Source organism: Anas platyrhynchos, chromosome 2 (assembly GCF_047663525.1).
Source record: "Anas platyrhynchos isolate ZD024472 breed Pekin duck chromosome 2, IASCAAS_PekinDuck_T2T, whole genome shotgun sequence".
Classification (NCBI taxonomy): domain Eukaryota; kingdom Metazoa; phylum Chordata; class Aves; order Anseriformes; family Anatidae; genus Anas; species Anas platyrhynchos.
Window position 1 is genome coordinate 55075991 of NC_092588.1, and position 13277 is coordinate 55089267.

At 40.7% G+C, this 13277-nt stretch overlaps 1 protein-coding gene across 2 annotated transcripts in view; it reads right to left on the reverse strand.

Moving 5' to 3' along the window:
* ANKRD29 (ankyrin repeat domain 29) overlaps positions 1 to 7667 on the reverse strand; it is a 29558-nt gene extending 21891 nt beyond the window's left edge. The window contains exons 1-3 of one of the 2 annotated variants that reach the window (XM_027451937.3): positions 7563 to 7667; positions 2497 to 2607; positions 372 to 470 (exon numbers count right to left, since the gene is read on the reverse strand). In XM_027451937.3, the coding sequence (XP_027307738.2) occupies positions 372 to 470; positions 2497 to 2607; positions 7563 to 7583 (231 nt within the window). In that variant the 5' untranslated portion in view covers positions 7584 to 7667. Of the gene's footprint in view, positions 1 to 371; positions 471 to 2496; positions 2608 to 2939; positions 2961 to 7562 lie in introns of those variants that run through there. The other variant, XM_038175176.2, reaches the window with a different exon arrangement.
* Between the last annotated feature and the right edge of the window lie 5610 nt (positions 7668 to 13277).

The following is a 13277-nucleotide window of genomic DNA, read 5'->3' on the forward strand; positions in this document are numbered from 1 at the left end:
TAAAGGACTTCTCCTTATCACATCACATTTATCCCATCCAGAAAGCTGTAAATTACCATGCCAATAAATAAAATGGCAGATGCTTAAGTGGAGTAACCTGAGGGTTACACCTCAGATATAAGCACCCCACACCAACCCCTGTGTGCTGGAAATGTTTGATGAATTATTTATAAAGGTACCTCTGGCATCTGATTTTGTATTACAAGTTTCAGACATCTGACTCCTTGATGTCCCTAGGAGAACCCTGTTCGTACACGCACAGCAAAACACAAATAAGCAGTTGGCAAAAAGCAACAGGCAACACTCTTATTATTTCCAATAAACCAACAGTCACTTCATCAATCCCTGTCTGAATGCAGAACTTCTCCTACCTCTCTCTGCAGGTTGATATCTGCTCCTTGCAACACCAATTCCCGTACGCAGTCTATGTGGCCATGGTAAGATGCGACCATCAGAGCTGTTGTGCCAAGCTGGGAATAAAGAGAAACAGATCAGTTCCTTCAACAGACACCTTCAGCATTGAATCAGGCTGTCTGCAAAAGACAACACCTCTTCTGAAAAGATGAAGAGTGTTTATGCTTGTTGACCACAGAACGTTTGCTCTTTTTCTTTTCCTTTTCCTGAATGGGGGATCAATCTTCCCCTGAACAGATTCTAAGACAATTTAAAACTTGCTATCATGAATACTTTGAGGATGAGTGATTAGCAGGTATTAAAGCAAATACGTTACAGACTTGCCTGCAAAGCTAAGCCTGACCATTCAACAACTATGTATGCAGTGATTTTGCATTACTGTCCTGAAAAAAGTGTAACAAAAACATCAACAATATTTTTGGTTTATGCATAGCTTTTTATCAGAGAATCTCAAAGATATCGGCATCCTTTCCAGAAGAATAACCTTGGACACAGGAGGAAAGTGACTTATCTGAGTCACTTCATTTTGAGTCATAGCCAGGAGTAAGGTCCCAGTGTTCTGAATACTAATTCCCTAGCTGAATGATTAGAACAAGCTCTGTCTGTGACTCCTCACGTCGTATCAGGGAGCTTTCCATAACAGAACTACTTGTTCAGGTTCCCTCAGTACCCCAGTAGGGCCACTGGTCCGCTGAACCAAGACTTAGGTTATATGTGTGGCAACATGCAAAGCCCACATACATGAGGACAAAATTAATCTTTCTAAAACATTCACACATACCAATTCAGTCTAAAGAAGAAATGTGTGAATTTGCAAAAAACGGAGCATGCAGCCTTAATTATATGAAAATATTTTAGTCTAGAAAATGTGTATACCTAACAGAATTAATATCAGGATATTTTAAAGCGCATTATAAAAATTCTTGATCAAGCTTTGTCTTATTTTGAGAAAAAATGAGCAGTAGTGGACCTTCTTTCTTTTCATCTATCTCTATCCTTTTTACTTCATGCCCCCATCTATGCATCTTTTCCTCTCTGTCTGAATGACAGATCAACTCCAGACTTACTGCATGGCGAGTACTTGCCTACAGGTCAAAGATGAAATGAAGATGAAAAAATAGGGTAAAGACAATGGGTTTAGGAAATCTCTTGCACTTTGAAGGCATTCATATTGAGAGAAGCACATTAATTGCTAGAAGTGGCATTAATCCCATACGACACAGGCACAACTGCCTGTAAGTCAGTCCCAACACCAACCAAAGGAAATCTGGGAACTTCTCAACCTCAGTTTTCCCTGGCTCTTTGCAGTAGCTTTGTACATTCCAGTAAGGGTACATATGTTACAGGCAGAATAGCAAGACATACACCTTATATGCGTTTTCAACCTATTCTTAACCTCAAAACTAGTTTGAGACTACAACTACAGTAAAAATAAAAATAAAAAATCGCTTGGAATTTGTTGGTCACTTATTTGGGCTCCTTTTTGCCTGGAAATCTTGCTGTGCCTTCGTGTTGGTGCCAGTGCAGGAGATGCTGGGGTGGGGAGAGCTGGAAGTTAGGAGGCCAGCACCACAGGTTGCATGTAGCACACCGCAGTGCCCCTCACAGCAGGAATGGCTGCACATCAAATACAAACTTTTACATTGCCTAAGTAGAAACTGTGGTCCAGGGTTATTTTTAAAAAAACTAATTATGAGGAGCCATGTTAGCTGACAGAATCATTGCTACTGGGCTTGGCTGAGTTGATTCTTCACTGTGATCTACTACCACAATGACATTTCCTTGCAGAGAGAAGCCCGAGGTGCTAGGATCTGTGTTTTTAATGTCAGCGCCACAAATAACTATGTAAGACACATTTTTGAGTGCTGGCAAATTCCTAACCCCTTGCCACTGATATAAATCATCATGCTATTTTATCTTGAGTTTCAAACTTGCTTCCTGACAAGGGAAGGTTTTAAATCATGTTCAGGTGTCATGAGACTCTCAGACGTCTCCAGTCAGGTCCCTGCTGCACCCTCTGCAGTGGGCTTTGGAAAGCGATGTAAAATCAGCGCTAAGGGAATACGTGCATCGTGTGCATACACTGTCTTTGCAGTCCACATCTACTCGCCCGCTGTTCAGCAGCAGCTGGAGGAGAGCCAGGTTTCCTTTTCTTGCAGCCCAAAATGCAGCATTGGCGAGCGGTGTTTCTTTCTGGTGAAAAAAAAAAAAAGAAAAAAAAAAAAAGAAAAAAAGAAAAAAAAAAGAAAAAAAAAGAAAGAAAAAAGAAGAAACTTTGGAAGATGTATTGGACAAATACACACGTGCAAATTCTGCATTCAAGCCAGACATTGTTCACTTTAGGGAAGCTAATCTGATTTATTTTTGCAATTACAGGGACCAGTCTCCCTGTGCTACCTCATGCTGTTTCAGGTCTTCCCCGTGTCCATAGCAGCATGACTTTAAGCTTGCTTTATATTAAGAGCTGACGATGCTGTTCCAGATCCCCAGGGAAACATCACAAAAAACAATGTTCTATGTGGTACCTGCATGGTCTGCTCCTGTGGTGGGGCTGAGCCCAGTTACAGAGGCTGATTCATCCTGCTGCCATGTCCTGCTGCAGGACATCCTCCTGCATTTCAGGCTAGCTCTCTGCCACTTCTGTCTTTTCCATACAAAGCCCTGATACATGAAAAGCAGCACTCACAAATCTCCAATATTATTTGGTTTGTCCCCTTCCTGGAATTAACACCCTGTAGCTGTTGGTGCATGAGTTATTTTCTGGGTGATACTAGAAAAAGAAGGCTAAAATCCTATCATCTACAGCTTTATGAATTCATTTACTATATAAACAAGGCAATAGGTAAGGCAAAAATGAGAAACTCTGAAATCTAGACTTCACAGACCACTACTACTCACATTGGTAGCTTTCTCAGTCCTACAAACAATGGCATAAAGCAACTTCTCTGTAGGAGCAAAATATCACTGCCTCAGAATAGGGGGACAGAAAAAAAAAAAAAAAAGTAAAAATAAAAGCTGATGGGTAAGCAATGTGGCAGCAGAAGTGCTGAGGTGAAACAAAGCTATGGTGGCAATAGAATATATTCCATACAGCAGGCTCCTATCTGGTTTTGAATAAGGCTGAATATCATGAACAGTTCAGTAAAGCATCACATCAGTGATGCTATCTCAGACCAAAACAGCGCCAATAACTCAGGGACCTTACTCTCCAGTGAATCCTGCCTTCAAATAACCCAAAGAGAGTGCAGAATGGATATAAAAGTCAATCGTTCTGCTTCAGAATATTTGATGCATACTTTCCCATGTCTAAATGTCAGTGCACAAGTGTAATGTGATAGAGAACTACAATTAAATAGTTTTATGGCTGACACTTAAAATATATCCATAGATCAGAGTCGAAATTGCTTCCTTCAGTGACATGCGTATAATAAACCTCCCAGAAACCAGCAGGCACAAGATTACTTCTCTGTGAATTTATTCCATATCCATCACACTGAGAATTTTTAATTGGTTGCATTTTTAATATTCATAGGTGTTAGCAGGTCATAAAATTGGCAACTGCTTGAGAGAAGAGAAGTTTCAGCCATTCAATAAATTCTAGGAATGTTCCCATAAATTGTGAGTAATATTTCTTGTACCAGCACATACAGGGGCAGGAGACTGAAAAAGAAAATTGCAAGAAACACAATAGGCTTAATTTTGTTTTTCCTTTTACAGCTGACAAACTGCTTTACCTCTGGTGAATCTGCTGATCATGTGGTTTAAAACAGAGCTAGCACTTTATACCCTCTTTGCTGGTGACTAGTGAGGAAGCACGGTTATTCCACCTTTACCCTTGCAACCACTCAAATTGTATGTAATAGCAGGCAGGTGACCTAAACACACAATGGTCCATGTTGTCCTTTTTGCTCTAGTTTAATAGGCAGATATTTATTTGTAGAGATCATAGTTAGGGATATTGTCTTTATTATCATGATATTCTGTAATTCCGACAGTAGTTCTCCAGCAAAGACGTCCTCACACTTTGGATCAGATTCAAGGAAGAATTCTCAAATGCATCAAGGACACGAAATTAGATTTTTCCCAGTGGTGTTTCTAACCCAATTTGAAATCACTATCAGTACTTGTAATTCCCCTCATGACCCCACAGTGTTGGGGACTCCTTACATAACAGTTGTGTACAATGCATGTTCAGTCTATCAGCTATGTATTGATTAGACAGAAAAAGCAAACACAAATCTGAGCTGTTTTATATGCCAAGATGAATAGAACTTGCAAAACCATTCAAGCAATCTGGACACTACAGGGACAACCTCAAGAAGAAGCAATTTGTGTAGCAATTTGTCTTCTACCTTCAAACCAAGGATTTATATCTGTGTGCTCTTCATTTTCAGGTGATACTAACAAAACTGACATCACTAGGAGACACAATATGATATATTAGCTTGGAATTATTAATCTGATTAACTGAATATGTTTTAGCAATGAACTGGTTTTAAACCAAAAGATACGACATACTCCTTGACTGCTGTTGCTTAGTTATGAATTCAGTCCTGTCTTATCAGATACTTCTTAGGGAGAGGCAATGTTGCATTTCAGGAGATTATTTGGATAAAGGTTTGATGCAATTCTTATTATAAAGCTAGTCTGCTCCTAAAAACTTCTTAAAATAAACAAATGATTCTCGGCATTGACAGTCAGGGAACAGAACATAATAAACGTTTGGAAAAAGTGATGCCATTTTTCACCAAAGCATTAGCTAATATTTCATTATGTCATCTGCTCCAGCACCAACAATTTTCAGGATACAATTTCCTTTATTTCATCAAGGTCTCTAAAACATTACTGCAAAATTTGGCTGTGTTACTCATTTCAATTGTTTTTATGCTTTTTGGAGAGCTCAGAGGTGAAATGCTTGCCTTTTATTGATGCTGTGTTGACATCAAGCAAAAATGCTTATTGAAAAATGGCTTAGAGGAAAATATATCTTATAAATTTATCAAGACCATTTCTATACAGGAATGCAGTAAAATGTGGGAAAGTAACTGTATGTCATCTAAGTAAGGTTGAGGAGAAAAGTATTATCCAAATGCTGTGACCACCAGCTCCCGCTCCCTGCCCTACCTTTCACTTGTTGTTTGCAAAGAAGAGGCAGGTCATAGTAGGGTAACAGCTGAGGGGGATGAGTCTAGCTATTAAACAGTGATATCGAAGATGAAAGAAAAGAAAGAGAGAAAGAAAAGGGAGAAGGAGAACACTAGTCCAGAGTTGACAGGTGGTTCCTTGTACTGTCAAAATACAAGAACATTTCCTTTTCTTATTCAATTTCCAAACCAGTCCTGATGCAAAGGAGAAGTCAAGAGAAAAGTTTTAAAACTGAAATCAGAATCAAGCATGATATAACAGAATATATTAGTGGGACTCAGGAGGAAAGACAGAGGTCCTCATTAGATAGTAATACGTCTTACACAGAAGACCTTGAGTAAAGAGACAGGTAATTGAAGATACAGGCGTAAGTTAAGGTAGGCAAAAGCACAGAGAATGTGGTAGAAGAAGAGAGGATGTTCACGTGTACAGACAATGAGAGTGAACAAGAAATGCTAGCTTGTGGGTAAGAAGGATAATAAGATGGAAAATATGAATAGGCAGTAGCAAATGGAGGGTGGTTGGAGTTCAAAGTAAGTACACAGCCTTCTGAGAGAAAGGGAAAATGCCAAGGAAAAAGACACAGAAAAGAGAGAGAAAGCAGAGGCCTGCAGTTTGCTGGGGGGGAGAGAGAGCAGGCACTGAGGTAGTTTGGGCAGGAGGGGACAAAAAGTGAGAAATGGCACAAAAAGGGAGCAGGTAGGGACAGAGCAGAAACAAAGATCTGAAGGACAAGGTTAAAACAACAAAAACAAAAAAAAACACACACAGATGGCAAAAAGGGAGAAGGTGGCAAGAACATGGGGCTGGCACCTTAGTTGCTGACAAAAAGAAAAAAAAAAAAAAAAAAAAAAAAAAAGAGGAGAAAGACCATGAGCAAATTAAGGTGGGTGCTGATGAGAAACAAAGGTGGGAGCAACTCACGGAGAAAGAGTGGAGTGACAGGAGAGACTAAAGAGGTATGGGGCCAAGGAAGGACAAAAAATGGGATGAGTGCTGAGATTTCACCACTCAGGTGCCCTGCTCCCTGACAAATCAGAGCTTTGGCTGCAGGTGGGAACCACCTGCAGTGCTGAGTAGTCCTGACATCAAAATAACACTGTGCAAGTGCAGCACCGGCACTGCTGGGGTAGATGCATTGACTGAGGGAGAGGGAAGGACAGTGAACAACCCTTCATATAAAGCAATGCAACACGAGCAATGTGGCAGAGGACTGGCATGGAGCTGGTGATCAATAAGTGAAGAGCAAGCACAGCATCCAGGAAGTCCATAAACTGAGGAGATGTACATCTAGCCTAGATATAATCTGTTATCATCAGCAAATTGCTGCTTGCTTCCCTCTTTGCCAATTGATCTTATTAATCCTGTCCTCTGATTTAAAAAAAAACTTATTTTAGGTGATGTTTTGACTGTGACTGTTCTGGGGTGGGATTGGATGACAGAAGCACAGTGACAGGAATCACAGAAAAGGGAACGAACCAGCCGAGCTTCAGTGGCCACCACAGCCTGAGCCTGGGAGCAGGGATAAAAGCTGCTTCCTAACTATTACACAACCAGCGCCAGCAGAGAGGACCGGAAAAGTCGAGGGGAGGCTCCCGGCTGCACCAAAACCTGCAGAGCACAGACCCTAAAGCCAGCGGAGGGCCGTGATTTATGAACCGCCGAGCATCCGTCCTTAGGGGGACCCCAGCTGCAGCTCCACAGCCTGCCTCCAAAGCACCCCTGGGGCACCCCACAGCCCGGGAAGGGCGCTTCTATTTCTTTCTCCCCCCCTCCAAACCGCCCCTCCCACAGTTTTTTTTTTTTTTCTTCTAAAAATATAAATAAATTAATAAATAAATGAAGCTCTAATTCTAAGAAGGTGGTGAAACGTTTCGCCGGCTGCCGGCAGGGAAAGCTTTAAAAAAAAAAAAAAAAAAAAGGAAGAAAAAAAAGAAAAAAAAAAGGAAACGGGAGGGCTAAATGCTCCTATCCCTTGTGTACACCCCCCCCCCCCGGCTCACCTTGAAGGACATCCTGAGCATCCCCTGCTCCGCGCCTCTCCGCGCAGCTCCGCGGGGCCGGGGCGGGGCACAACGCCTCCCTCCCTCTCTCCCTCCCTCCTTCCCTCCTTCTCTCCTTCCCTCTCTCCCTCTCTCCCTCCCTCCTTTCCTCCTTCCTTTCTTCCTTCCTTCCCCCTTTCCCTCCCTCCTGCAGGTTAGGATGCTCAGGAGTTTCTTGCCATCAGTCCCGTTTAAAGGCTGAGGGGTGGTGATGATTTTTTTTTCTTTTCTTTTTTTTTTTTTTTTTTTTTGATGATGATGATGTTGGTGATTTTTTAATAAGCCCCCACATCGCCCCCCAGTACCATCCCAAAACGCAAGCCTCCCCCCCCCCGGCGGCGGGCACAAAGCTGCAGATGGGGCACACGATGGTGAGCGTCCCCTGTAGCATCCCTGTAGCACCAACACTTCCCTGCATGGGTGATGTGCTCCCATTAGACAGCCAATAAATTCCTGATGGCTTAATTTTAAGTCTGTGCGAGCGGGCGAGCAGAAAGCCGGTGCGTGTCCTGTTTCGCCTGGCTGCCACAGACCTCATTCAAAGCCTGTGTGATACAAAGTAGGCAAAACAGGGCATGCTCTGGTGGGAGATTCCTGAATTTCTCTGCTATTGTTGGTTTAAACAGAGCCCTTAGGGATTTTCTTCTTTTGATGTACACACATAAATGCCATTCACAAGAAAATTGCGCGTGTGCATTGAGAGAATATGCTCGCACTAAGATCCAAGGAGTTTATTCTACAAATCTGCAAACAGAGGGTTTTCTGCAGGTTTTTTTTTCCTGGGGCAAAATTCTGTGCATACAGTAAAACAAACTGTAGGCAAGCCGATGAGAGCTGCCAATAGCATAAGCTCTTTTTAGGCTGTATGGCCTGGTATGAACCTAGCCTAATTACTGAGCAGATCATGCAAATATGATCGATCATTCTGATTGTTCCCGAAATTTAAAAATACTGAATAACTCAGCAGATTGCATAGTTAAGAGTCATCCTTGCTCTGATCCAGTTGCACAGCTCTACTTGCCCACTGATAGAGGAAAATATTAGTAAGCTGTGCACGCTCCCTGCCTCACCCCTGGAAAATCCCTGTATTTATCCAATCTATCATGAGTAACATGCCAACCATTTAACATTCATCAGCAAGAATGTTAAATTTTCTGACAAAGAAAAAACAAAATTCTCTGGATGAATGACAAAATAGGAGACTAATGCAGTGCGGGCATTGATTTTTTTTTTCTTTTCTTTGCCTGTACTCATTTTAGCCAACAAGGGACAAATTTTGAAGCACCTTTCTCAATTTGCCCACAAAAGCTGAAATTATTTTCAATTGTGTGTGGTCTGTGACTACAGAAGATGCAATAAAAAAATAAGTCTATGTGGAAAAAAAATAAATCACGATTAATAATACTACAGTTAAAACTGTTATTCAAACTTCCTAGTTTCTACCCCTTTTCCTGATATCATTTATCCTCACCTTTCCCTGCTCTGCTAGGTCCTGAAGCTGGTGGTTTCATTCTGGTGGTGGTGGCCTGGGATGTAGTGCTGGCTTTTATATTTGTTAGGTTTTTTGGTTTTGACAGTTCCTACATCTATTTTTGTCCATCTCCAGGTCTGCATTTCTGCACCTGAGTATTGGCAAGTTGTTTGTGGCTGAGGGGGCACCAGTGCCAAGCTTGTGTCCCATCTCTTATTATCCCATGTCCATATTCAGCTACCACATATCCAGTGTCTCCACTGGTCAGGGCCTCCGTTATCATACCGGACCTGCATGTCTCTACTCTGTCTCATTATGTAAATAATAAGCTGTAAATAATAAGCTGTAAAGCCACGGTGGTGCTATACAAAGATAAGCAAAAGTAAATCAAATTGCTCATAGACACCTGGCCAATTGGAAGAATTACTGTTAGAGCTAATCTGTGTAAAACAAAGTTGTGGGAAGGTCAATAAAAGTCTTAGCAGAGCAAGTCCAGCAGTTCTGGGGCCTTGCAAACTCTGTGCAAAGTTTATGGCCTAGCAGTGATACTACAGTATCTTAGGGCTATGCAGTTGCACTACCCACATCTCCCCCATCCTTGATTCTTGGCAGGACATCTCACATTGCAAGATGTTTGAACCGGTTGGGATTTGTTACCTGTTTGGCACAATTCATCTGCAGGGCAGTAGGCTGCATGTCTGCCACATATTTCATCACAATGACTATTACAAATATCCTTAGTCATGTTGTTTTGTACAAATCCAAGGGGTATCTAAAATTAACTGATGGAACAAATGAAAGCAATGCCTTTAAAAGCTGATTCACCCATTCTGTGTAAGTCGTAAGCAAACCTTTCCTAAGCCAGAACAGCTCAGGCACACCTATGTATGAAGAGCTAAAAGAGGTGGCACAGATTTGGGGTTAGTCAAAACATTCATTTGGAGATCTTCATCCAGACGTCTACAAGCTCTTATGCAAACATACACATTTTCTTCTATTTGCTTAAAAATAGCTACCAACAAGCAAATACATGCTTAGAAATATTGGTGAAGAACAATATGATTGCTTGTTGTGTAAGTAAACAAATCTATTTCGGCAGAGTATGGTGGCTAATGTATGTGTTTTAACTTTCATGAGCTGTAACATGGGATTCTGCCCCCATCTTAACAAGCTATGGCTGAATTTGATTGTCACCTTCTAGACTCCAGAGCTTTTCCTCTTTCCTGTACAGCAGTATGACTATAATGTTGATGTGTTTGCTATCAGTATCATTTGTGTAAAAACCACTGATGGGAGCCTGTGACATTTACTGTCTGACTGTAGCCTATTCTTTTCTAAAATTTTAATGAAGACGATTTCATCTGTGTCTGCATTGTCTTATTTCTTGTGACAAGTACTTCCATGACTATTTAGTTATTTAAATGTTCAAAAAATGTAAATACGTTTATATGCTTTTCCAGAAAGAAATTACTTGATCCAAAGATGAAGAAGGTAATTTAAAATTTAAATTGGAACAATCTTCAGCAGTTTCCATTACAGATTTTGAATTAGGCTTACAAAAGCCTAATTCAACTCAGTTAACAACAAAAATATTTTTAAAGGCTGCAACTGACAAATTCTTGACTATGCTGGATAGAAAACTAACACCACAGTGAAAAACAAATTGTATTTCTATTTTATTAAAGTTATACATTCTCTACTCTTATTGTCTCAGAGCAGTTTTAAAAACATGAATCATTACCTTCTAGAGGACTGTTGTGTGTTTCTGCCTATGACCTCCCACGTAGACTTGAGCAAGACTTTTGTGCCAAAATCTTCAAAAATATCTTCTGAGGCTTCCTTACATTCTCTTGCCTTATACAGGACACACAGGACAAAGGTTACTTTTGAAAGCATCAACCTCTGGTTTTTGTACATCGGTTTTCACCAGCAAGATTCAATATTGGCAAGCAGTAAGGCAGCAGCTCTAAAACGTCTTTCTCTTTCCCTGACTTTTGGGCCATTTACGCTGCTAAAATCAGTTTCTATCTTGGCTAAAGCCTGTGGTGCACTGTGGAGAGAACAGAGCTTGCCAGTTTGGACAGCAGCAGCAGATCTGCCGTGCTAGCCTGAAGGTCTGTGCAGACCCTACAAGTCCAACTGCTTGGCAAGATAAATCAGTCCACGCTGATCTCTCTGCCAATATCTACATTAGTGTTTTGGTCTGGATCAGGAATATGCTTCTGAAATGAACGCACTGATTGTGCCCCTTTATTGTGCTGTTGTTCTTGCTGTGATCTTGCTGCATGCAAACTCAATCAATTTTCTGAACCAAACTCGAAGAATTTCTACAGGAGCAGACTTAGCCAACTGCGGCTGCATGTGGGTATTCATGTCCTGAGACTGAATGACAGATAATCTGAATTTAAGAAAACAAACAAACAAAAATGAAAACACACCACAACATGAAATGTTTAAAGTATGGGCTTCAGGTCTTCAGCACCATTTGCTCTACAGACCAACTCCTGTTAGTCTGCACTACTAGCAAAGCAGACAGCCTGCTTTTGCAAAGTAGATTGATACTACTGCCATAACCAGCTTAGATATCTCTACACTATAATGCAGTCTTTGGTGCAGAAGAAAGACCTTATAATACTCTGGCTGGTACAGCTATGTTGGCCCAGCCCCCTTCCTAAGAAGAAGCCAAAGCCTGGTGCCACTGGCCCTTCCCCTTTCCCTGTGCGTGTTCTCTCATACAGTGAGAATTTGGGAAGTCTCAGTATTTGCCCAAGATTTATAGGTGTCCTGCAGTAACTATAAATCGGAAAAAAAAACAAAAACCAAACCAAACCAACCAAATAAACAAACAAAAAAAGAAATCCTAAGCCTGCCCACTGTGATTTACCATAGACTTATTGTATGTGTGCTCTATTGACACTCTACTCAGGCACTGTGATCTCAACCTGTTCAAGATGCGCTGTGCATAGGCAAATGCACGTTACAGAGCATGCACAATAAATGTAATACTTTCTAGGCATGCTGTATCTACTCAGCACAGCTTGTGGCATTGGCTTGTACCTGTGCAGCAAGAGTGATACATCCTTGAGTGCCTGGGCATGCCCATCCTCTGCCTGGGAGTATTAATCACTCCTAAACCAGCATGCTATATCACCTGGGAGTATTATTGTGTCCAAAGGGAATCCTGAACTACTTCTTGATTGCAGCTTTTAATGTCCTTTGGCTCCTTCACAGGCACTTAGTGTTGAAGATATGGGCTTCCTTTTTAAAATGAGAATAGCACAGTTTATCTCATGCGAGACACTTGAACAACCAGAGATAAGAACAGCTGCACATCTCAAATGGATAAGCGCTTATGTAATTAGCTAACTTTTTATTTTTTCAAAATGCTATGACATCATGAGGTGAATATTGAGCGCAATATAATATTATTATCTCAACTTTCATTTACTATATTTTGGAGAAGTACTCCAAAAATAGGAATAGTGAAAGGTCTGTGAAGGGTTTCTAAAGTAGTTAAATGAACAGATATTTTACTTCCAGCCTTCACCTGTGGATAGAAGAAGTCATAGATAATAAAAACAACAATACACATGCATCAATATTTCACAGGCACACATGCATACTAGGTGCCTCACCGCCTTGCCACAGAGGTGGTATGCAATCACCTAACTCCATCTATACAGGAACAGAAATATGACATTCATTTCAAGTGAAAATGTTATTCTTGCTAACACTTTATGGACAAAGATTTCAAAATAAGTAATTTCAAGAAGATCTGATACTTGAGACGCTGCAATCAGAAAGTTCTGTCATATGACAATTTGCTCAAGTTGTCTCTTAATTCAGCTTATTCATAGGACTGCATAAGACCGATTCATGTTGTAACTCATTTCCAGTATATTTGTACCTCTTTTATGAGACTGATTTGAGATTTTGGCAAGCACTTACAAGTGATTCTTTAATGAATCTTACCCGCTTTTGTTGGCACCTTAGTTGTACAAAGAACCTAATTTAATCTGAAAATGAAATACTGAAAAATTCAGAGAAAATGAATCCAACGGATACCGTGACTGTCGATTTTATGATTATCAGACACACTATAGTCTTCAATCTGTATATTGCACTTTTTCTATAAAGATTTTTTTATATATATACAAACATACATAGTCATACTGTTATCTCCATTTTACAAGTTGGGAGGCTAA